The sequence below is a fragment of the Pelophylax lessonae genome, assembly GCF_965119305.1.
Source record: "Pelophylax lessonae genome assembly, chromosome: 1".
NCBI lineage: Eukaryota > Metazoa > Chordata > Amphibia > Anura > Ranidae > Pelophylax > Pelophylax lessonae.
Window position 1 is genome coordinate 244,126,029 of NC_138768.1, and position 26,781 is coordinate 244,152,809.

At 42.1% G+C, this 26,781-nt stretch overlaps 1 protein-coding gene across 1 annotated transcript in view; it reads right to left on the reverse strand.

Annotated features, from left to right (window-relative positions):
* Positions 1-26,781, reverse strand: part of LOC309558707 (transmembrane protein 132D-like) — a 1,473,975-nt gene that overhangs the window by 394,807 nt on the left and 1,052,387 nt on the right. The window contains exon 4 of the mRNA XM_082261763.1: positions 917-1,100. Coding sequence (XP_082117889.1) covers positions 917-1,100 — 184 coding nt within the window. The remainder of the gene's footprint in view (positions 1-916; positions 1,101-26,781) is intronic.

A 26,781-nucleotide genomic window follows, 5' to 3' on the forward strand; every position in this document is an offset into this window, starting at 1 on the left:
GTAAAACATTTTTGGTTTTTAGTTTACAAACACTTTAAGGTGATTGTGTAAGCTATAATTTCAATGGTACAAGAGGTACCTATCAAGACTGGGTTACATAAGAATCACTTAAAGGGTAACTCCACTTTTGTTGGGAAAAAAATAGCAAATCAAGAAAGAAATAATATAGCATATACACTTGCAACACAAGTCAAATTGTAAGTGAATGTTATTAAAAATGACCTTTTCTTTTCAATCTGCAGCCACTGTAATTTTCTGAAAATGAAAAGCGATATGGTTACCTGAAGTTTTTGGGGAGATACTCCCAATAGGAACACGTCTAAAGGGATGCAGGTTCAGATTTCCTCATTAGTGCTCTGCAGCTGCACAGCTGATTTATAATTATAAAACCACTCCCATTAGACCCACTCAGCACAGAGGCACAGAGGAAAAAACAGTGATTTCTTCAGAGTAACAAAAGATAGGAATCTGCAACAAAGTTTGTTATAATCCTTACAATGTACATAGGTCACCCAGAGGGGAATGTGGAAAAGTGAAATTACGTTTTAGAAACATGTTTTATTGACAGATATAAATATAGCAGCGGGTCAATATGCTTATGGCCTTCTTGCTATGAGGATGCAAGCCTATATGCCTTTTGAGCTGGGCTTAGATTAATGTGCGGGATATTTGTTTGTTTAAATAAATTAAATGTATAAGAAGCATTAGAAATGGTAGATCGGAAATTAAAATCTGGTCAACTGCAGAGTTATATTTGCATTATTGTCTCACCTCCAACTGTCACAAAACCACCTTGTGAATGTGATTCCTAATATCCTTTTTTTTTTTTTTTATGGCATAGCATACAGTATTGTATTATAGTCTGAAAATATCATAATACTAAGCATGCAATTAAAATGAAAATTTCACAACTTACCATTGCAAGTGGTATAACAGCCCCAATGTCTCTTTCACTGACGTATACTTTGGATACTCCAAGTTCTGAAACAGTCTGCCCAGGGTATTCCACTTGCCAGGTGATTATTTGGACTCCTGATGGGTCTGTTGCACTGCCAATCCTGAAGTCTATCTGGAAAACTTCATAAAAGTTTTCTCCTATGCTGTAAAAAAGCAAGAATAATAACATTGCTCATTTACTTAATTTCTAATTGAATCAATATATACTTTCAGAAAGAGATGAGAAGAGTAACACAGACTAAAATTAAATTTCTTTGTACATTAGGTTATAAGTAGCACAGCTGCTAAATTCACAAAGTTCTGTAAATACTTCAATTAAACCCACATGAAACATCTGTCTGAAAGAAATTTCCCAGACAGCCTTATATAGCAAAAATCTAACAGTAATATACACAAGTACAAAAATACCACCAATGAAACTTCTCTTTTTTGAGTATAGACTTCTATGTAATGAACTATAAACTCACCAGGGAAAACCAATGCGTGGTAAATGTCAGACTAAAACCTTGGCCTTATTTATCAGATTTTGGAATTCTTAAATTTTTTATTAAAAACTGTTCTTTTGCAGTGAAGACCATATGTCTGTCTGATGCTGTTGTGAAAATGTTATTAATATTTGTGTGGACATTTTCCAAGAAGTGTTTTATTTAAAATGCCAGTATGTCTCCCAGTGTCAGTTTACCAGCAATCGCTATGCACAGCAAATAGGGCTTTAACTGGCATTGAGGAAAGACTGTTAGTTGTGGAAACCTTCCATTAACCCCCCTGGCGGTAATCCCGAGCGTGACTCGGGGTAGATTTTTTAGTGCAGGATCGGTATCCCCGAGTCATGCTCGGGGTAGATGTGCAGAGAGTGCAGCGGTGTCTCTTACCTTCTCCTGGCGATCCAGCGATGATCTTTCATTGCTGTGACCCCCAGCCGAGAGTCCCGCAGCTCCTCCGTCCTCCGTCGGTGTGATTGACGTTGCACAAAACACAAACACATAACACATTTTATTATATATATATATATATATATATATATATATATATATATATATATATATATATATATATACATATATAATATATAATGCATGAATTATAATCTAATCAATAATATAATTTTATTATATATATTATATATTAAATAATAAAATTATATTATTGATTTGATTATAATTAATGCGTTTGTGTTTCAAATTTATCACATCTGGGATGTCTACTAGACTCTTGTTTTGGTCAGGTTTAAGTCAGTAATTACTAAGAATTGTAGGCCTATAATACATAACGCCAAATTTCGATGAAAAAAATTGTACCGCTTTTGGTATGTAATTCCTGACATAATCATACCACCAGGGAGGTTAAATGGAGACTGCAGACTACTCACCTGATCTCCCAAACGGCGGGCTCTCTGAGCGGCTACCACTGGAGCAAATGCTGGTCTGGATCTATGGCAGTGTGATGTGAACTCCATTGCGCAAATGTATATCAGTCAGTTGGGGCCCCAGTATTCACTGGCGAAGATATGTTTGTGATGTGGAATTATTATCATTTTGATAATTATCTGTCCTTTAGCTGGAATAATGGCTGATAGCTTTCTGTTATGCTTGATCCGCATGATTGAAATACTGCTGCTATATTCCTCTGCAGATATAGTCCCATTTACTGGAACCATAGCATAATTACTATCATATATGGTTTTTATGAACTATATTACATAGGATTCACTCTAACAGATTATGACGGGAGTGCATGCTTGTGAATTGGCGTGGCCGAGTCCATGAGAATCCACGATAGTGTTTGGCAATCATTTTTAGGAATAGTGCTTTGTTTCGCTTTCACAGTTGAAATCTCATGCACACTGTCGGGTTTGTCCATAAACATACACTCCCCTTTCCTATTGTACATTTGAAAGTATACATGTCTGTGATTGGTTGTTTTGACATCCCCTCCCCTGTAAACCCCTTTTGTTCTCTGACTATAAATAAACACGGCCCATTGTTCAACAGAGGACAACTTGGGAACTTTCAAACTGAACCAGCCTGTGTGTGTGTGTCTTTGGGGATGGTGAGCGCGCTCCAATGCCTTATACAAAAGAGCTGAGAATTGTGCTTTTTAGCACAACTGGATTAATTGCGCTTGGCATATATTAATATCCAAAAAGTGCACTTATTAGCGCAACAGAGTTATTTGTGCATCAAACGTATATTCATTTCCACGATGGTGTTAAACTAGCAGATAATATTACAGATAATATCCACTTGCCGACTGAATAACTGTAAATATTGTCATGATTTTGACGTTAAATACCGGGGTTATGGCTGCAGCAAGATGCCATAACCTTGGTATCTTTTTTCTTCAGGCAGTTGGCTTTCAAATAAAATTGATCCCAGTGGCAGATTCGCCATGGGATCACTTTTAAAAGCAGCAGGAGAGGTGCTCCCTCTCTTCCTCCGGTTCCTGGTGGTTTCTGGCTTACGTTTACGATCGGCGAGCCCAGGAACCATTCGGGGTTGGCGGCTGTATTTTTACTTAGAGATGAGTGATGGCAAGATGGCCACCATTCATCTCTATGTCCTTGGAGGACCAGAACAACATCCATGTCACTTTTGGTTCTCAAGCCATGTAAACATGTTTTTCTATTAATGTTTTTTTTTGTTTCCATAACCACTTGCCAACCGGGCCATAGCCGAATGACGTCTACAGCGCGGTCGGCTTATTCTGGGAGAGTGTACTATGACATCCTCCCAGTGTCGCACTTCCTGCACGCCCCCCTGGGGCACCCATGCAGAAGTGTCTGTGCTCGCCTGGTCCTGGGGACCCGGCGCATCACGAATGACGAAGCAATTACTTGTCAACAAACCGGCGCATGCCCGGTTCATTTCTCCCCTCTCCTTGTGCACTGTACACAACGATCGGTACAGTGTGGGAGGAGAGGAAAGAAACTGCAGCTGCACCCATCCTCTGCCTCCTCCATACCTCAATTATGCCCATCCATGCCTCATCCATGCCTCATCCCTGCCACATCCATGCCTCATCCATGCCTCATCCATGCCACATCCATGCCACATCCATGCCCATCTGTGCCACATCCATGCCCACCCATGCCACATCTGTGCCCACCCATGCCACCTCAATGTTCATCTGTGGCTCATCCATGCCACAGCTGTGCTCATACATGCCACATCAGTGCCACTACAGTGTTTATCAGTGCCCTATAGTGCCTCACAAAATTGTAATGGAAAGTCAGGAAATGATGGAGCTCCCTGCATGTTGGGCCTCTGTATGTGGCCAGGCTGTGTAAAAGTCTCACACGTGGTATTGCCATACTCAGGAGCAGAATGTATTTTGGGGTGTCATTTTTTCTATGTACATGCTATGTGTTAGAAATATCTTATAAATGGACAACTTTATGTAAAAAAATGTGTTTTAATTTTCTTTCCACATTTTCCAAAAACTTGTGGAAAAAATTACATGTTCTAAAGACGCATTATGCCTCCTAGATTATGTGTTGGGGTGTTTGTTTTTTTCAAAATAGGGTCATTTTGTGGGCGTTTCCATTGTCCTGGTTCTCCAGGACCTTCAAAAGTGTGATAGGTTGTCAAGAAAATATATGTGTAATTTGTGCTCCTAGAACACCTGGAGGTGCTACTTGGATGTTGGACTTCTGTATGTAGTCAGGCTGTGGAAAAGTCCCACACATGTGGTATCGCCATAAAATGACCGTTTTGTGAAAAAAATCTTCACTTTGCAAAGAATTGTGGAAAAAAAATAACAACTTCAAAAAACTCACCATGCCACTTACTAAATATCTTGGAATGTCTGCCAAGGGGTTATTTGGGGGGTATTTACTTTACTGGCTTGTTAGTGTCTCAAGAAATGAGATAGGCCGTCAGTACATCATGTGTGATCAATTTTCAATGATTGGTACCATAGCTTGTAGACTCTATAACCTTCACAAAGACCAAAAAATGTATAATTATGTGGGTTATTTTTACTAAAGATATGTAGCAGTATAAATTTTGGCCAATAATTCATGAAGAAAAATTACTAAATTTGCATAATTTAAAACAGAAATGAAGAAAAATGAATTTTTTTACACAATTTTTGGTAATTTTTTCATTTATAGCGCAAAAAATAAAAAATCCAATGATGGTGAAATACCACCAAAAGAAAGCTCTGTTTGTGTAAAAAAAAAAGGATGAAAAATTCATATGGGTACAGTGTTAGCTGACTGAGTAATTCAAAATGTGAGAGCACTGAAAGCTGAAAATTGGTCTGGTTAGGAAGGGGGTTTAAGTGCCCAGTGGGTAAGTGGTTAAAGCAAAAAAAAAATATATATATATATATATATATATATATATATTTTTTTTTTTTTCTTGATCTTTTGCTTCAAAGGGTAGAGGAGAGATTTAGACCCCAGATCTCTCCATAAAGAGGACCTGTCATGCTATATTGTATCGCAAGGGATGTGTACATTCGTTGCGATAGCAATAAAAGTGATCACATGTTTTTATGTTAAAGGGACAGTGTAACGTAGAACTCATACGTAGGTCACGTCCACTTATGTAAACGATGTTTGTACCACACATGTGAGGTATCACCGTCAACATCTGAGCAAGAGCAATCATTTTAGCACTAGACTTCATCTGTACCTCCAAACTGGTAACCTGTAGAAATTTTTAAACCATCGCCTATGGAGATTTTTCAGCACCATAGTTTGTCATCATTCCACAAGTGTGCACAGTTTCAAAGCATGACATGTAAGGTATCTCTTTACTTGGAGTAACATCACTTTTTACATGATACAAAAAAAATACATGTATATAGATAGATATATATATATATATATATATATATATATATATATATATATATATATATATATATAATGTTTTGGGATGCTAAGTAATTTAAACTAATTAATACTAATTTAAACTTTAAAGCAAAAAATTTCAGAAAAAGGCTGGGTCAGCAAGTGCCATTGACATCTATAGAAACCAATCAGGTTTTTTAAAATAAAAGTAGCATTGAATTTTGCTAGTTCCTCTGAGCTCCACCTTTGCCCCAATGCTCATAAACGAGTTTGTTTGTCATTCACAGGGGCTATGGTATAAGATTTCTCAAAAAAGTATAGTGTGACAATTCAACTTATATATAATGACATGCCAATATGTATCATACAATATTATCATACAAAACATTTCTATTTCTTTTATTTTTCAGAAACAAATTAAAATTCAAAGGGACGCAATGAAGCTCATGGCAACTATACATCCAACAGTTATCCTGCGGATGTGAGATGATTTTAATGTTTTAAAAAATACTGCGCAGAAAGCACTTTTTCTGGACAATCAGCTGTTAAGTGTGAAGTGTTGGGGATATATCTGATGCTAGGAGTCCCATGATCTGAGGAATCTGTCAGCATGGATATTTAGGAACAGAATGAAAGAAGTAAAATGTAAGCATCATTTACTGAATCAGGGACCCCTCCCTCTGTAAAAAATGATACATAAAAGTAGTTGAAAAAATGTACCTGTTAGGAAAAAAGTTAGATATTTTTAGGTTATATACCCCCCCCCCCCATCTTCCCCCAACAGTGCTTAGGCAGAGGGTGACTTCACACTCCTTCCATTAAGATCCTGGGAATAACAAGAATCCCAAATCTGCCAAGAAGGCATTCTTGCATTGGGCCAGAGTCCAGAAGTGTTTTCTTGTAAGATTTGGTACACTCATTAGTCCTCTGTGTTCTTACCAAAGGATTGTCACATCATTCAGGTACATTTTTCTAATAATGTAATGCAATGATTTTTACAGGAAAGGGAGCCTAATCTAATGGCAGACCTTGCATTTTATTTCAGGTTACTGGAATCATCTTGTCACTTGCCTGTAAAATGTTATTGATAGGATACCGATTCTGAACATTGATTTAGATCACATATTTTAGAGATGAACATAAGTTATTTAACTGAAACCTCCAGTGCAAGTTAAACTGAACACGACAAGGTTATTACAACTACAACTTACTGATCACACTCATGTACCATGAGCTCTAGATTAGATACAATATTATTATTTCAAGTGTTCCTCTATGGTAAAAAGGTTACGAAAGACTGGTGTAGAGGCAGCGGACTGAAAAAATCAAAGGCTTACACCCTATCTGCTGTATGAAGTGTTTGCCATAATTCAACTACCGGTATTAGGGAATTATAAAGTGATTTCACTGTGGACATAATAGTAGATGAATCCAATAATTGTTAGTTATCAAGATTTGGCTGTAATCCAACAGATACAAATTAGCTAGGGTAAACCATTTGTCATATCATTGTTTATCACTTCAAAAATGTATTGACGTTTATGTTGCAAAATGTAGTTGCTCCTGAAAAAAAAAAATTTGAAGAGATACACAGAAACCAGTTTGACACCCCTTCGGAGTTGCCATGGAGATCGCCACAGGTATGCCAAAGAAAAAAATAATATATTTTCGGGGGAAGAGAGATTACATAGGTATCTTCTATAAAAAAAATAACAGAACACATTGATTGTACATATGGCCCTCACTGTTTAAGGTTCCCTTTAATTAGGAACTATATAGCTTGAAGAAAGACAGGACAATGTCAAGGAGTACTTCAACATAACTTTATAAAAGAGATAGTGTGGGAGATTAAGAAGACTTATTAATGTTCTATTCCTCACCCACTAACCTATTCCCCTGATTCCTCTGTCAAAATCAACAGCTCAACTATCGACCCCCCCCCCCCAATGCCAAGGTCATAGGTGTAATCCTGGACTCTGAATTATCCGTTTGGCCCCACATCCAATCACCTCCTCGATCTTCGCAACATCTCCAAGATACGCCCCTTCTCAACCAATGACACCACAAAGCTTCTAATACACTCCCCGCTCATCTCTCACTTGACTACTGAAACTCCCTCCTCCTTGGCTTACCTTTAAATAGGCTATTCCCCCCTTTAGTCCATCATAAATGCTGCTGCCAGGCTCATCCACCTTACAAATCGTTTAGTGTCTGCTACCCCTTTCTGCCAATCTCTCCACTGGCTTCTGCTCACCCAATGAATCAAGATACTAACGATAATTAACAAATCCATCAACAACTTGACCCCCAGCTACATCACTAACCTTGTCTATAAATACCAACAAATCATTCTCTTCGTTCCTCCCAAGACCTTCTGCTCCTTAGTTTCCTTGTGGCTATCACACTCCAAACCTCTTGACCCTAACAGTCAGAGGCACAGTACCTTGGATTTCACACTGCAGGTTTAATGCTTTAACGCTTTAACTGTTATTTTGTAGGAGGAACTTAAATGGTAACTCCACATTGTGGGTACAATTTCAGAGGGACAAAGTGGAGACAGAGCCAGTTTCTCCTATTAAAATTTACTGCATTATCCAAGCCTTGGGATATTTACCCTTTGTTAGATCAGACAGGGAGGGATTTACTAAAACAGAGGCTCACGGGATCTGGTACAGCTTTGCATAGTAATTAGTCAGCCTCTAGATTTTTTTTTTTCAATACTCTTTATTAAATTTTCTCATAAAAAAGTACAGAAGAATAAATAAGCATTGGTACTTTTTGTCAGCGTCTAGATTTTATTGTCAAAGCCTAGTGTCAACAACCTGATGTTAGAAGCTGATTGTTTATTATGCACAACTGCTCCAGTTTTAATAAATCCCCCCACAATGTTAAAATCTGGTTTACAACTGATAATGAGATCTGCCAACACAGTGCAGACATTTGCTGAACTCATCAAAATGGAAAATGGCAAATCTTTAAAATCAGTTATCCCCATGTTCAAAGCTAAGAAGCAAAGGATTGTCAAGCAGTCATGGGGAACTGGGCACTGGCATATGAGACATGTACAAATGCAAAAATTTAAATTAAAAAAATACATTTGGAAGAGCAGCCTTTTTTCAATGTGACAATGTGATTTTGGAAAACACTAATATTTTAAATGATGTGCCTTGGAGATGCATTAATCTATGAGTGGTATTATAGAACCATATGATTCTCGTGGACAAAGTCAACAGCACTGTATTTTTGGCACTGTAAATTTTGTATGTCTAATAGATTTTATTTTTACTTTTACATTATTTTTAAGTATTATAACTAGTGTTGAGCGAACACGGACTGTATTATTCGTGTTCGTACCGAATAATTGGATTTTTGTTACCCGAACACGAACACGGACACTTTACTGTATATTCGGGTAAAAATCCGTGTTCGGTCGTTTTATTTCCGGGTTTTGCATGCTTTGGCGCTCTTTTCATGGCGGGCTTTCAACAGCCAATCAACAATCGTTTAACTGGTGTGCCTTAAGCCATCCCAGCCATGCCTGCAAATGTCTCAGTAGCTGTGATTGGCCGTCTGAAGCATGTGACCAAGTCTTTATAAGTTCGAGGCATTATGCTGCTTAGATTAGGGACAGAGCACACATCAACGTGCTGGCTGCTGATTAGGGAAAGATATGCAGGAAAAAACCATTTGTGTCCGGATAGAATTGAGGGACAGGTCGGAGTGTTTAGGCAGGGCGAGTTGTAGGCATTTTAGGGATAGAGTCTGCTGAATTATAGGGTCAGTGTGTTCTACAAACTACAATCGATATTGCTGTGTGGGGTGGGGTCTGCACTTAGTTCTCCTGATCTACGATCTCTTCTCAATCCTGTTAGGGACAGAGTCTGCTGAATTTTAGGGAAAGTGTGTTCTACAAACAACAATCGATATTGCTGTGTGGTGTGGGATAGGAGATAGGCAGGTGTCAGTGATCCACATCCATTTTTCTGTGTGTGGGCTGCAGTGAACACAATCTTTTTGGGGTGCAGTGAACACAATGCTTTTGGAGTGCAGTGAACAAAATCTTTGTGGGGTGCAGTGAACAAAACCTTTGTGGGGGTACAGTGAACACAATCTTTGTGGGGTGCAGTGAAGACAATCCTTGTGGGGTGCAGTGAAGACAATCCTTGTGGGGTGCAGTGAACAAAATCTTTGGGGGGTACAGTGAACACAATCTTTGTGGGGTGCAGAGAAGACAATCCTTGTGGGGTGCAGTGAACAAAATCTTTGGGGGGGGGGTACAGTGAACATAATCTTTGTGGGGTGCAGTGAACAAAACATTTGTGGGGTGCAGTGAACACAATCTTTGTGGGGTGCAGTGAAGACAATCCTTATGGGGTGCAGTGAAGACAATCCTTGTGGGGTGCAGTGAACAAAATCTTTGGGGGGTACAGTGAACACAATCTTTGTGGGGTGCAGTGAACAAAACCTTTGTGGGGTACAGTGAACACAATCTTTGTGGGGTGCAGTGAACAAAACCTTTGTGGGGTACAGTGAACACAATCTTTGTGGGGTGCAGTGAAGACAATCCTTTTGGAGCGCAGTGAACACAATCTTTGTGGGGTACAGTGAACACAATCTTTGTGGGGTGCAGTGAACAAAACCTTTGTGGGGTACAGTGAACACAATCTTTGTGGGGTGCAGTGAACACAATCTTTGTGGGGTGCAGTGAACAAAACCATTGTGGGGTGCAGTGAATACAACCTTTGTGGGGTACAGTGAACACAATCTTTGTGGGGTGCAGTGAACAAAACCTTTGTGGGGTACAGTGAACACAATCTTTGTGGGGTACAGTGAACACAATCTTTGTGGGGTGCAGTGAACAAAACCTTTGTGGGGTACAGTGAACACAATCTTTGTGGGGTGCAGTGAACAAAACCTTTGTGGGGTACAGTGAACACAATCTTTGTGGGGTGCAGTGAAGACAATCCTTTTGGAGTGCAGTGAACAAAATCTTTGTGGGGTACAGTGAACACAATCTTTGTGGGGTGCAGTGAACAAAATCTTTGTGGGGTACAGTGAACACAATCTTTGTGGGGTGCAGTGAACAAAATCTTTGTGGGGTACAGTGAACACAATCTTTGTGGGGTGCAGTGAAGACAATCCTTGTGGGGTGCAGTGAAGACAATCCTTGTGGGGTGCAGTGAACAAAATCTTTGGGGGGTACAGTGAACACAATCTTTGTGGGGTGCAGTGAACAAAACCTTTGTGGGGTACAGTGAACACAATCTTTGTGGGGTGCAGTGAACAAAACCTTTGTGGGGTACAGTGAACACAATCTTTGTGGGGTGCAGTGAAGACAATCCATTTGGAGTGCAGTGAACACAATCTTTGTGGGGTACAGTGAACACAATCTTTGTGGGGTGCAGTGAACAAAACCTTTGTGGGGTACAGTGAACACAATCTTTGTGGGGTGCAGTGAACACAATCTTTGTGGGGTGCAGTGAACAAAACCTTTGTGGGGTGCAGTGAACACAACCTTTGTGGGGTACAGTGAACACAATCTTTGTGGGGTGCAGTGAATAAAACCTTTGTGGGGTACAGTGAACACAATCTTTGTGGGGTACAGTGAACACAATCTTTGTGGGGTGCAGTGAACAAAACCTTTGTGGGGTACAGTGAACACAATCTTTGTGGGGTGCAGTGAACAAAACCTTTGTGGGGTACAGTGAATACAATCTTTGTGGGGTGCAGTGAAGACAATCCTTTTGGAGTGCAGTGAACAAAATCTTTGTGGGGTACAGTGAACACAATCTTTGTGGGGTGCAGTGAACAAAAACTTTGTGGGGTACAGTGGACACAATCTTTGTGGGGTGCAGTGAAGACAATCCTTGTGGGGTGCAGTGAAGACAATCCTTGTGGGGTGCAGTGAACAAAATCTTTGGGGGGTACAGTGAACACAATCTTTGTGGGGTGCAGTGAACACAATCTTTGTGGGGTGCAGTGAAGACAATCCTTTTGGAGTGCAGTGAACACAATCTTTGTGGGGTACAGTGAACACAATCTTTGTGGGGTGCAGTGAAGACAATCCTTGTGGGGTGCAGTGAAGACAATCCTTGTGGGGTGCAGTGAACAAAATCTTTGGGGGGTACAGTGAACACAATCTTTGTGGGGTGCAGTGAACAAAACCTTTGTGGGGTACAGTGAACACAATCTTTGTGGGGTGCAGTGAAGACAATCCTTTTGGAGTGCAGTGAACACAATCTTTGTGGGGTACAGTGAACACAATCTTTGTGGGGTGCAGTGAACAAAACCTTTGTGGGGTGCAGTGAACAAAACCTTTGTGGGGTACAATGAACACAATCTTTGTGGGGTGCAGTGAACACAATCTTTGTGGGGTGCAGTGAACACAACCTTTGTGGGGTACAGTGAACACAATCTTTGTGGGGTGCAGTGAACAAAACCTTTGTGGGTGTAGAGTGAACACAATCTTTGTGGGGTGCAGTGAACAAAACCTTTGTGGGGTACAGTGAACACAATCTTTGTGGGGTGCAGTGAACAAAACCTTTGTGGGGTACAGTGAACACAATCTTTGTGGGGTGCAGAGAAGACAATCCTTTGGGGTGCAGTGAACACAATCTTTGTGGGGTACAGTGAACACAATCTTTGTGGGGTGCAGTGAACACAATCTTTGTGGGGTGCAGTGAACAAAACCTTTGTGGGGTGCAGTGAACACAATCTTTGTGGGGTGCAGTGAAGACAATCCTTGTGGGGTGCAGTGAAGACAATCCTTGTGGGGTGCAGTGAAGACAAACAATCCTTGTGGGGTGCAGTGAACAAAATCTTTGGGGGGTACAGTGAACACAATCTTTGTGGGGTGCAGTGAACAAAACCTTTGTGGGGTACAGTGAACACAATCTTTGTGGGGTGCAGTGAACAAAACCTTTGTGGGGTACAGTGAACACAATCTTTGTGGGGTGCAGTGAAGACAATCCTTTTGGAGTGCAGTGAACACAATCTTTGTGGGGTACAGTGAACAAAACCTTTGTGGGGTACAGTGAACACAATCTTTGTGGGGTGCAGAGAAGACAATCCTTTTGGGGTGCAGTGAACACAATCTTTGTGGGGTACAGTGAACACAATCTTTGTGGGGTGCAGTGAACAAAACCTTTGTGGGGTACAGTGAACACAATCTTTGTGGGGTGCAGTGAACAAAACCTTTGTGGGGTACAGTGAACACAATCTTTGTGGGGTACAGTGAACACAATCTCATACTTCTGAAGCTTTGAGGGTGCTGCCTGTTCTATACTCCTCCTCCATCCATCCTTTTAGGTGTACAAACAATAGTAATTGGGGCCTAGTGTGCTTCTGTACGTGTGAAAAACATACACTTTTTTTTGATCATATTTCCTATTCCGCTATTCAATAAAAACCTTTGGGGCTCAATTAAATTGCGGAATAGTCTGTGTCGGTACGTGTGAGATCCACCTTTCCAAGTTTTTGGGGTTCATCTCATACTTCTGAAGCTTTGAGGGTGCTGCCTGTTCTATACTCCTCCTCCTCCTCTTCCTCATCCATCCTTTTAGGTGTACAAACAATAGTAATTGGGGCCTAGTGTGCTTCTGTACGTGTGAAAAACATACACTTTTTTTTGATCATATTTCCTATTCCGCTATTCAATAAAAACCTTTGGGGCTCAATTAAATTGCGGAATAGTCTGTGTCGGTACGTGTGAGATACACCTTTCCAAGTTTTTGGGGTTCATCTCATACTTCTGAAGCTTTGAGGGTGCTGCCTGTTCTATACTCCACCTCCTCCTCATCCATCCTTTTAGGTGTACAAACAATAGTAATTGGGGCCTAGTGTGCTTCTGTACGTGTGAAAAACATACACTTTTTTTGATCATATTTCCTATTCCGTTATTCAATAAAAACCTTTGGGGCTCAATTAAATTGCGGAATAGTCTGTGTCGGTACGTGTGAGATCCACCTTTCCAAGTTTTTGGGGTTCATCTCATACTTCTGAAGCTTTGAGGGTGCTGCCTGTTCTATACTCCTCCTCCTCCTCTTCCTCATCCATCCTTTTAGGTGTACAAACAATAGTAATTGGGGCCTAGTGTGCTTCTGTACGTGTGAAAAACATACACTTTTTTTTGATCATATTTCCTATTCCGCTATTCAATAAAAACCTTTGGGGCTCAATTAAATTGCGGAATAGTCTGTGTCGGTACGTGTGAGATCCACCTTTCCAAGTTTTTGGGGTTCATCTCATACTTCTGAAGCTTTGAGGGTGCTGCCTGTTCTATACTCCTCCTCCTCCTCCTCCTCATCCATCCTTTTAGGTGTACAAACAATAGTAATTGGGGCCTAGTGTGCTTCCGTACGTGTGAAAAACATACACTTTTTTTTATCATATTTCCTATTCCGCTATTCAATAAAAACCTTTGGGGCTCAATTAAATTGCGGAATAGTCTGTGTCGGTACGTGTGAGATCCACCTTTCCAAGTTTTTGGGGTTCATCTCATACTTCTGAAGCTTTGAGGGTGCTGCCTGTTCTATACTCCTCCTCCTCCTCCTCTTCATCCATCCTTTTAGGTGTACAAACAATAGTAATTGGGGCCTAGTGTGCTTCTGTACGTGTGAAAAACATACACTTTTTTTGATCATATTTCCTATTCCGCTATTCAATAAAAACCTTTGGGGCTCAATTAAATTGCGGAATAGTCTGTGTCGGTACGTGTGAGATCCACCTTTCCAAGTTTTTGGGGTTCATCTCATACTTCTGAAACTTTGAGGGTGCTGCCTGTTCTATACTCCTCCTCCTCCTCTTCCTCATCCATCCTTTTAGGTGTACAAACAATAGTAATTGGGGCCTAGTGTGCTTCTGTACGTGTGAAAAACATACACTTTTTTTTGATCATATTTCCTATTCCGCTATTCAATAAAAACCTTTGGGGCTCAATTAAATTGCGGAATAGTCTGTGTCGGTACGTGTGAGATCCACCTTTCCAAGTTTTTGGGGTTCATCTCATACTTCTGAAGCTTTGAGGGTGCTGCCTGTTCTATACTCCTCCTCCTCCTCCTCCTCATCCATCCTTTTAGGTGTACAAACAATAGTAATTGGGGCCTAGTGTGCTTCTGTACGTGTGAAAAACATACACTTTTTTTTGATCATATTTCCTATTCCGCTATTCAATAAAAACCTTTGTGGCTCAATTAAATAGCAGAATAGTCTGTGTCGGTACGTGTGAGATCCACCTTTCCAAGTTTTTGGGGTTCATCTCATACTTCTGAAGATTTGAGGGTGCTGCCTGTTCCATACTCCTCTTCCTCATCCTCCCTTTAGGGTAGGAAAAAATTTAATCGGGCCTAGTCTGTGTTTGTACGTGTGAGATACACAGTTTTTTATCCTATTCCGCTATTCAATACACACCCTTTTGGTGTAAAAAACATTAAATTGCGGCATAGTTTGCATATTTGACTGTGAGATACACCCGTGCGATACTGTTGTTCTTTTGTTCCGCTATTCAATAAAGACCTTTCTAGGGCAAGATCTTAAATTTCAGAAATATGAGGAGAGCGTCAAATAGGGGCCGTGGCCTGGGTCATGGTGGTGCTGCTGCTAGAGCTCCTGTTGCAAGGAGAGGACGTGGTCGATCTGTGCCAGCTACACGCACAAGTGAAACACCTTCCTCAAGTGTGAGTAGGCGACAGAACCTGCATCAGTATTTGGTAGGGCATCATACGCCTCTAGAAGTGATGAGGCCAGAACACAGAGAGACGATAGTAGATTGGTTTGCTGCTGACAGTGCCTCCAGTTCCTTCACATTGTCTCCCAACCAGTCTACTGCAGAAAGGTCAGAGTTGGCACCTGCAGCCAATGTCCAACTGTCTTTCACCTCACCCCCTTGCAAATCAGGCAAGCAGTCTGAGCCCCAAGCCATAGAGCAGTCTCTTATTCTTTTTGAGGACTCTGTCAGCAGGGTTTCCCAGGGCCATCCACCTAGCCCTGCCCCAGAAGTGGAAGAGATTGAGTGCAGCGATGCCCAACCACTTATTTCTCAAGATGAGTACATGGAAGGACCATCACAGCACGTCTCCGATGATGACGAAACGCAGGTGCCAACTGCTGCGGCGTTCAGCATTGTGGAGACCGACAGGGAGGGCAGGGGTGAAGACTGGGTGGAAGATGATGTGGAGGACGATGAGGTCCTCGACCCCACATGGAATGAAGGTCATGCAGGTGACCTGAGTAGTTTGGAAGAAGTCAGCTCAAAAGAGTTCTCTAGCGTGGAAGTTCTTTAGAAAATGTGCTGATGACAGGACACGAGTGGTTTGCACCCTGTGCAATCAGAGCCTGAAGCGAGGCATAAACCTTCTCAACCTGAGCACAACCTGCATGATCAGGCATCTAAGTGCAAAGCACGAGCTGCAGTGGAGTACACACCTTCAAAACCAAGAAAACTCTGGCTCATCCTGCTTCCTCTTCTGCTGCAGTCTCGGCCGCTCCAGCCACCTCTGTAGTCATACCGGCACCTGCCACCCCGCAAACAGACGATCTGTCAGCAACACCACCACCTGGGTCACCAACAACCATCTCCACAATGTCCCGTGGAAGCGTTCAGCTTTCCATCTCCCAAACACTTGAGAGGAAGAGGAAGTACCCCCCTACCCACCCGCGATCCCTGGCCCTGAATGCCAGCATTTCACAATTATTGGCCTTTGAAATGCTGTCATTCCGTCTGGTGGAGACGCCCAGTTTTAAAAAGCTTATGTCGGTGGCTGTCCCACAGTACGTCGTGCCCAGCCGCCACTACTTTTCCAGGCAAGCCATCCCTTCCCTGCACAACCAAGTGGGGGAAAAAATCAGGTGTGCACTGCGCAACGCCATCTGTGCCAAGGTCCACCTAACTACCGATACGTGGACCAGTAAGCACGGTCAGGGGCGTTATATCTCCCTAACAGCACACTGGGTAAATGCAGTGGCGGATGGGCCTGAGGCGGATAGCAATTTGGCACATGTCCTTCCACCACCGAGGATTGCAGGGCGCTTCAGTTTGCCTCCTGTTCCTAACTCATCCTACTCCGCTACCTCATCCTCTACCGCCTCCTCATCCGGACAGCGTAACACCTTCACCACCAACTTCAGCACGGCCAGGGCTAAACGACAGCAGGCAGTTTTACAACTTGCCTGTTTGGGGGACAAACCACACACCGCGCAGGAGTTGTGGAGGAGCATGGAACAGCAGACAAATGAGTGGTTGCTGCCAGCGAGCCTCAAGCCCGGCCTGGTGGTGTGCGATAACGGGCGAAATCTCATAGCAGCTCTGGGCCTAGCCGGTTTGACGCACATCCCTTGCCTGGCGCATGTGCTGAATTTGGTGGTGCAGAGGTTCCTTAAAAACTACCCCGATATGTCAGAGCTGCTGCAGAAAGTGCGGGCCGTCTGTGCGCACTTTCGGCGTTCTCAGCCTGCTGCTGCTCGCCTGGCAGGGCTGCAGCGTAACTTCGGCCTTCCCGCTCACCGCCTCATATGTGACGTGCCCACAAGGTGGAACTCCACCTTGCACATGCTGCAAAGACTGTGCGAGCAGCAGCAGGCCATAGTGGAGTTTCAGCTGCAGCACGCACGCGTGAATCGCTCTGCGGAACAGCACCACTTCACCACCAATAACTGGGCCTCCATGCGAGACCTGTGTGCCTTGTTGCGCTGTTTTGAGTACTCCACCAACATGGCCAGTGGCAATGACGCCGTTCTCAGCTTAACTATCCCACTTCTATGCCTCCTTGAAAAAATAATTTGGGCGATGATGGAAGAGGATGTGGCACAGGATGAGGAGGAGGAGGAGGAGGAGGAGGATGAAGAGGTAACATTTCCAAGGCTTTCAGGGCAGTCATTCGCAAGGGGCTCCGAGGGTGGGTTCCTGCACACACAAACGCCAGGGACACAATTGTCCAGCAGGGGCACAGTTCTGGAGGATGAGGAGGATGAGGAGGAGGAGGAGCTGGAGGAGGAGATGGAACCATGTTCACAGCAGGGTGGCACCCAGGCCAGCTCATGGCCATCACTGGTGCGTGGCTGGGGGGATACAGAGGACACGGACGATACACCTCCCACAGAGGACAGCCTTTCGTCGCCTCTGGGCAGCCTGGCACACATGAGCGATTACATGCTGCAGTGTCTCCACAACGACCGCCGAGTTGCCCACATTCTAACTTGTGCTGATTACTGGGTGGCCACGCTGCTGGATCCCCGTTACAAGGACAACGTACCGTCCTTAATTCACTCACTGGAGCGCGATCGCAAGATGCGCGAGTACAAGCGCACGCTGGTAGACGCGATGCTGCTGGCATTCCCATCTGACAGCGGGGCCACAGTGGAAGCACAAGGCAGAGGAGGAGGAGGAGGAGGTCGCCAACTCAACCAGGGCACCGCCAGCACCTCAGAATGCAGGGTTAGCATGGCCGAAATGTGGAAAAGCTTTGTCAGCACGCCACAACAAACAGCAGCACCAGCAGCTCAGATGGAACGTCTTAGCAGGAGGCAGCATTTTACCAACATGGTGGAGCAGTATGTGTGCACACGCCTACATGTAGTGAATGAGGGGTCTGCCCCCTTCAACTTCTGGGTCTCCAAATTGGGCACATGGCCTGAGCTTGCCCTTTACGCCTTGGAGGTGCTGGCGTGCCCTGCAGCCAGTGTATTATCTGAACGGGTATTTAGCACGGCTGGGGGTGTTATAACAGACAAGCGCAGCCGCCTGTCCAGAGACAATGTGGACAAGCTCACGTTCATTAAAATGAACCAGGCATGGATCCCACGGGACTTTTCCGTACCTTGTGCAGAATAGCAATGGATACCAACCTTACCCAGCCATTGTTCCATTTTTGCTCTTTCTCACTCTTTTGGGGTGTACCCTCATTTAAAATTTGTGAAAAGAAGCAGTGTTGGCTACCTCGTCCTCCTCCTCAGGGCCAGATTAACGTAGGGGCTATTGGAACTGCAGCTCCATGCAGGCCCCTACCTTTTATATAGGCCCCGGGTTGGCCATATTCACTGTGACCGCTCTTCTGTCACTTGTAAACACAGAAGTCTGGCTTCTATGCTCGCTTCCCCAGGCAGCACCCTCAGAACCTCCCCACACAGCGCGAAGGCCGGACAAGGAGGGACAGTTGCCGATGCATGGATGTGTTTATGGGCTTCAGAGACAGCATCCCATGTTGAATTAGGCATGCATGGCTGCACCCTTCCTCCTCTGGGTGCATGCCAAGGCACGGCCCTTAAGGCCCTTCAAAATCCTCAGCACCAAGACCATGATGCTCTTAATCCGGCCCTGGTCCTCCTCCACCGCCGCTTCCACCTACACCGCCCATAGGTGTGCGCAGCCTATTGCATTAGGGTGTGCACCCCAAAGTTGAAATACACATGCATGTGTTTGCCTACATGTACATGGCCCCGATACATTACTCTCCCTGCTGGCAAAGAGAAATAGAGCAGAGCAGGTGCGAGGGAGATCTTTCCCATCTCCTCACTGGCAAACAGAGCGATAATGCTATGTGCCCTAGGTGATTAGGGTGTGCCCAGGTACACCAGGCACACCCTGTGCGCACGCCTATGACACCGCCACATCCACCACCACCTCAACCTCCCTCCTACTCCATATGGGCCTCGTCCTTCAGAGATGAAGAACATTGTTTTATTTTTCTGTTTTTTTTTTGTTGTTTTAAGTTATTTCCCTATCCACATTTGTTTGCAGAGCACTTGCCATGCTCTTAACTACGTTTTGCTGCCATTTGCAGCACTCTAGCCCTTTCCATTGGTGTTTTAGAGCCATTTTAGTGCCTTAAAGTTCGGGTCCCCATTGACTTCAATGGGGTTCGGTGTCCGGGAAAAGTTCGGTAAAAGTCCGGGACACGGACCCGGACTTTTTTTTAAAGTTCGGCCGAACCCGTCGAACACGGACATCTAGGTGTCCGCTCAACCCTAATTATAACCTGATCAGATTATTTAAAACTTGAAAAAAGGCCTTTTTAGGTAGTTTTATGCTGAGGTTTATACCTGCATTAACAGTGTAAGTAGCAGCCACAATAGATCTAAAAGCCTCTTCCCCAAAACCCTAGCAGGTGATTGTGGAAAACTATGGGTGGGGGACTTATCAGAATCTAGAAACCCCCTTTAATAAAAAGGGGGCCCCCCAGATACTGTGCATGTTTGAATAGCCATTCACAAAAAAAAGAAAAATGTCACCTAGAAATAGACACCTAAACAAGTCCTTTATTTAAAAAACAAGCCCCTTTTTGTAAATCCATTATAAATCACAATGTTATTCATCAACAGATTTGCCACAGCTTTTAGCTAAGGCACTTATAGCTAAATGACAGCTCTCCAAGCTGTCATCAGCTACATAAGGCAAGGGATTAGAATAGTGGTGACATTATTGACCAATAATAACCATGCCCTATTTGGTCAACGTTCCTGCAGTGATTTCACCACTGTCCCCACTCCATTGGTTACCCAGTAGGAATTAGCCAGGAATTCCCGTTGTTGGCAGCAGTTCCTAGGGATGCACTGGATGTAACTTGCTACTTCCTTAGCTGCTTCCTTAGCAATCAGTAAAAGCAGGAAGTTGTCATATATAAAAAATGGTAGAAATGCTGCTTCTATATAAGATATTTGGCTCCCAACTAACGGAAGGTTGAACAGGCAAAGTTTTAGGCATTCATCTGAACATCTAAAAAGCCACAGTTAGTTTTGAACCAAGGTTCAGACCAAGCCATCTGCAACCATCTTAACAAAGGATGGGGTGACCATGCAAAAGGAAGACCGATTATACCTTAGAGCAAAAAGTGGATAAACAAGAACCTTCAAAAGATCACAAGGTATTAGTTTAGTGAAAGCTGAAAAATAAAAAAAAATAAAATTACATTAACATGATACATTTTCTATGTGAGCCAAGTGATTAGGTTTAGAGTCACTTTAGGTGCAACCAAGGCACTTACACCAAGAACATTATTTTGACTTTTTTTGGCAATTTGTAAAGGGAAGTTTTCCCCACATGTTTTAATCAGGGTCCCCTACAGTCCAGCTGTCACAACAACCAGCCAGAACTCACTTCTAAGAATCTAACTCTTCTATACTAAGTTATTATAATAGCAGAGCCTTAAGTCTGTGAGAAATATGTATGTCCTACTATTTATTTCTATACCCTCCTTTGTAAAGGGAGAAATGTCAGCTTAGTGTTCTAGCACTACAAGGCCTTCATGGAGGCTAGCCTGTTGCTAGACTGAGTTAAGGGCTGTTAACTGCTTCTATGTTTGGCTGTTGAAATCAAATAAATATATGTCAAATAACAAACCCTTTAGTTTGAGTAATCTTGACCCTTACATTGCCTTTGTTATACATTTTTGAGTAGCTGTTATCAGCAATGTGTTCAGGCAGATTAGCCTTACACCCTGATAACCTGACACTTCTGCTAGGACAGAGAAAGAACAGGTACAAGATAGACAAAATTAATTATTTAAATTAAATATAAAACATCCAATGTTACAAATTAAAACAAATATAGAGATACAAAACATATACAGTATACACAATAGAAGAATACACCCCCCATCAGTATATATTATATTTGTACCTGCCCTACAATTCAAAAGCCATACTGCTAGGGGAAGGAAATACTTCTAAAGCTCCTGCCAGAGGGTAACCATTTAAACAAAACATCACTTCTTTGGAAACTGCCCCCACAAAACTGTGGTCTCTTTTTCCTCTGTTACTTAATACTAGTTAGAACTGCACCTGTAAACATTTTCCGTGCTAATTTTATCACCCTCTGTAGGGCATTTATATCCTGGATTGTGCACCACCCTTGCCATATAGTAATTTGATAAGTCCACTAAGAAAACTGTCCCTCCTTAGCCTTCTCAAGCAGTATAACCACTGGTGTGCCCTACCCACAATATAGGACACATGCACTGATCATGATAATTGATAATTCCTCTGTAAGCATTGTTCCTAGAGAACTAAACTCATGCACCGTCTCTACCTCTACCCCATTAATAGAAATCAGCACATAACGAGTTCCTCTTTTCTCCCAAAATCTATTACTTTTTCTTTATTCACATTTTCCCCTAAATGATTTGCTTTACACCAGCCTACTTATATTCATTGGTGAATACCATTACTTGAATACCATTACTTTAGTGCAAGTAATAGTAGCAGATGCCAGTACTGACCTATCCCCCATGCCAGTGTTTAAATTCCAGCAGCACAAGGGGAACTAGTTGTGGTTGACAGATTGCCAGACATCACTCATAGTGATTGATGCTGGGTCTGCATTGTTTAACAACATGATTGATACGTGATTTCCACTCAGGGACATTTATTTTAATAGTGTACTTTTTCTATGGTATCTGTGTTTTGAGTAGAAAGGGTTACTGTGTACGTTGTACTCCTTGACATATCTTGATATCTGGGGGCAACCTTTTATCCAATTTTTACTATTAATTCCCAATCCCCCAGACCCCTACATCCACTGGGCCAGAGATGTGAGGATGAGGCCCTTGTCTGCTTCAACATGGGGACAAGATGCCTTGTAAGGGAAAGCCTGCCTTTTAAGGTAGCCTCCCAATAAAGGGCATGTGTATTGGTAAGGTTCATGAGGGGGAATGCACACTCACTGACCCCTTTTCCCTCTCTCCTGGCCAGCCAGGCTGCATACCTGGATAAGGATCTGACACAACATTTTAGGACAAGCACACTGTTTTTTGCATGGGGTGCCCTTCAAAACCCATACTAAACCCTAAGGGTCTGGTGTGGATGTTGAGGGGGGATGCATGCCATTTCTTTTATCTTTTTTCCAAGATAAGGATATACGTTTTGAGGAAGATTGCAATTTATTTTCAAAGTGCGTAAACAATGTGTCTTGTCCCTTTAGTTCTGCTGCACTGCTTGAATGTAAGCAACAGAGCTGGAGAACCTGGGTGATGCCAGACTTATGACCATATGTTATTTTGTTATCTCACAAAAGTATACATCATACAGGTGTGCAACTTCACATGCAGGTTTAACCATGTGTGTACTTGTTAGGCTGACTGTTAGATTTCTCCCTGAAGTGATTCGGATAGCTGTAAAGCTGCTCAATTGCTTTCAAAGTTTATAGTAGTGCCCCAGTAGTGTCCCACTTGTGGGCCCAGGAACAGAACGATGGGTTTCCCTGGGTAGGATTGAGGGAGCTCAGTGAACTTCCATTCACTTCCATTCTATTCCATTCCATTCCATTCATTGATCCTCCCTTTGGTGAATTAAAATGGAAATGATGCACATTACATTAAAAAAAAAAAAAAAAAGTTAAAAAAAAAATGTAAAGTGTAAAAAAAAAAAAATGAAAATAACAAAAACATTTTTAAAGCCCCCCCAACCCCCCTTCCCACATACTTGCACATAAATACATCAACACATGCGTCGGGGTGCCTCCTTTCAAGAAAACTGTGATTTCTCTACATGATAACTCCAAAATGATGATCTGTAACAACTTGTTCATGAACAATATAGTGTACCAAAGTTTGTTGCAGTTTCATGGGTATATACACTACCTGCCCAAAAAAAAGTCACCACCAAAAAAAAAAAAGGTCACACTCTAATATTTTGTTGACTTTGTTTACGGCACGCATTCGCGCAATGTCACAAGATTTATTTCCATCCAGTGTTGCATTAATTTTTCACCAAGATCTTGTATTGATGATGGGAGAGTGGGACCACTGTGCAAAGCCTTCTCCAGCACATCCCAAAGATAGTCAATGGGGGTACGTTCTGGACTCTGTGGTGGCTAATCCATGTGTGAAAATGATGTCTCATGCTCCCTGAACCACTCTTTTGTGCCATCAGGGAAGAAAAAATCCATTGATGGAATAACCAAGTCATTCATTATATTCAGGTAGTCAGCTGACCTCATTCTTTGGGCACATGCAGTAACTATACAATAGGATAGTTACTGCTTAGTTTAGTTAGTTGCTTAGTTAATTCCAGGTGCGTATAATCAGTCTTGACATGTTGGGTGTCTCTTTATATTGGTACAACCCTACCTTTTATATATTTTACCCAAAAAATAAATTGAGGTTGATTTACCAAAACTAATGAGTGCAAAATCTGCTAATCATCTTGTTAAATTAAGCTTTGATAAAAATCTGGAAGCTGATTGTTTTCCAGATTTAGCACTCTACAGTTTTAGTAAATCAACCCTATTATGTTTGCGTGAATTACATTTAATCTTAGTGTATTTTATGCTGAAAATATGCGCCAATAACAAATGACATAAAAGATGTTAGCCAGGGTCCCTGTTTTCAAAAATATATAATGGTTTGGGGCTTTACCTAATCTTCTGGCCTAAAATTTGTACCTTAACAATAGGGAAGGGCTCAGGCATGTTAGGATCCTAGTCCCAAACCACCTGGGCAATTGCGCCTTATGATTTGTGGTGTGCAGTGACGGCTTCCTGATGTGATTGCTCAGGTGATTTGGGACTAGAATCCGAACACGTCTGAGCCCATACATATTTAACAAGTATGCAAAAAAATGCAAAAGCTGCTCTGGCAGAGAAAGTGTCCCCCAAACATTGTATTTAAATAATTTGTGAATGTTAATGTTGCCTTCCAAGCCCCAATAAAAGTTGTCCTGCTGGTTATTTATTTTTCACATTTGTTTAAATGTTACTCATGACCCACTACACATGCTTTTTTTTTTTTTTGCATCCTGGCATCCTGGCTTTGTACAAGGAAAAAAATAACACGATTTGACTTTCTTAGACTTCAAAATGGTTCATCACCATGTTCTGGAGTTTTGGATTTTAGGCTAGGTTTGTGGATCCTCCTATGAACTAAAACCAGGCCAGCTCCCTCCCCAGCTCCCTTATTAAATATGGGTACCTCCACATCGTTCTCAGGCTGATAAATGAGCAATAATGGCAGTCGCCTAGATCAAAAAAGAAAGTTGCATAAGGGCAGGGCAAAACAAAATACATGCAACAATTCCCAAACACAAAAAGTCTTGTTAAACTGTCTCAAATGTTTAGCCATAGTTGTAGTTCATTCATTCGCAGAACTCTGTGAATGAATGATGTGGTCGTTTTTAAATTGTGACAGCGGGTGGGGGAGAGGATCCCCCATCAGCTATTACAGGGAAGGGGGGATTGGGGGGAGAGGATACACCCTATATACATCCTATCTACAGGTGGAACATGTAACATGCTCCAAAGGTAAACTAAACCTTTATAGCTTACTGTAATGGTGACATTCTCTAAGCTGTTGATTGACTATCACACTATATTGGCTAAAATTTAGATTTGCCATTGAATCTTTTATAAATATATCCCAGAGTCTTCAAAATCTTCAAAACCAAACCATCTAAAAAAATACTTTAAGATTCAGAGAGAAAACTCTATAAGCAGTGAATAAAACATAATAACACTGACAACAGAAGTAACACGGAAAATAATAAATAAGCTTGTTGTTTTATTTGAGGAGGTAGCATTATAGTTTTCTTGAATCTTCAATTTTCCCAGTGGGGAAAAGGTGCCAAAATATTACAAGATCAACAAACATGTTCTTTTGCGGTAATCTGAAACATGGATTTCTACTAAAAATACAAAGATAGTAGGTTGTCCAAATCATTGTTACACAAAGCCCTGGTAGTTAGACCTAGGTCAACCCAATATTCCAGATTGGCAGCATGGGTTTATAATTGTAATCCCTAATGTCATAATTTAAGTTTTGTGGGTTTGCAGAAACAAAAAGAAGACTGCCTACAGAAAATTCTTTTTCTAATGACCTCACATTGAGCTTTTGAAAAAAAAAAATGGAAAATGATGAAATCTGATTGCTATTCTTTGAAATGTGATCAGAGAAAAAGTGTAGGCACTGCGAGTAAGTAAAATTACCCACCTTTATGTGGTAAGCTGAAAATTATATGTTACAATCTCACCGTCATTATGTAGCTAATACCCAAAGCGATTCATTATTTTTAGCTAAAACATAGGTGACATTTTCTTTAGCTTTTACTTTCCTAATAATTCAATGCTTTTATAGGTAGATTCTATAAATAGATACAGCTGAACAAGACAAAATCCAACAACAACCATATTTATGGAAGAAAAAGTGAAGTCTAGTTTTTGATCTGAAAAATGTTTATTGTTTTCATCTTTTCATAGTTCACTTTAGTGATGTATAAGCAACACAATCATACAGACCATTAACCACTTGCCGACCGCCGCAAGTACATATAATGCGGCGGTCAGCCCCTCACAGGCAAAGTGACATATGGGTACGTCACTAGCCTGTGAGGCTCTGAGGAGCGAGCGCCGCCGGAGGCGCGCTCCCGCTCGGTCACGTACCCCCCCGCGCAATGTCCGCCGGGCACTCGCGATCATCCATTAGAGCGGGAGAAAGGCAGGCGGCTGATGTAAACAAGCCGTCTGTCATGCTCCCCTGTGTAAGAACAGTGATCATACGGTTCTACTATGTAGGACCGTTGATCAATGTTCCTACACCTCAAGCCACAGCCAATCACAGTTAGAATCACGCCCCTAGGGACACACACAACCCCTCCCTCTCAAAAAAAGTTAACCCCTTCACTGCCAGTGTAATTTTACAGTAACAGTGCATATGTATAGCACTGATTACTGTAGTAATGTCACTGGTAACCCCAAAAGTGTCAAAAATGTCAGTCAAGGGTCCGATCTGTCTGCCGCAATGTCGCAGTCCCGCAAAAAAAATCGCAGATTGCCGCCATTACGCGTTAAAAAAATACAACAAAAACGACAAAAATCTTTCCCTTAGTTAGTAAACGCAATAACTTTTGCGCAAACCAATCAAAATACGCTTTTTGCATTTTTTTTTACCAAAAACATGTAGCATAAAACAAATTGGCCTAAAATGTTAAAAAATTTTGATTTTTACATTTTTTTGGGGAATTTCATATAAAAAAATATGAAAAATATTGTTATTTTTGCAAAATTGACGCTCTTTTTTTGTTTATAGCGCATGATCAAAAAATCGCAC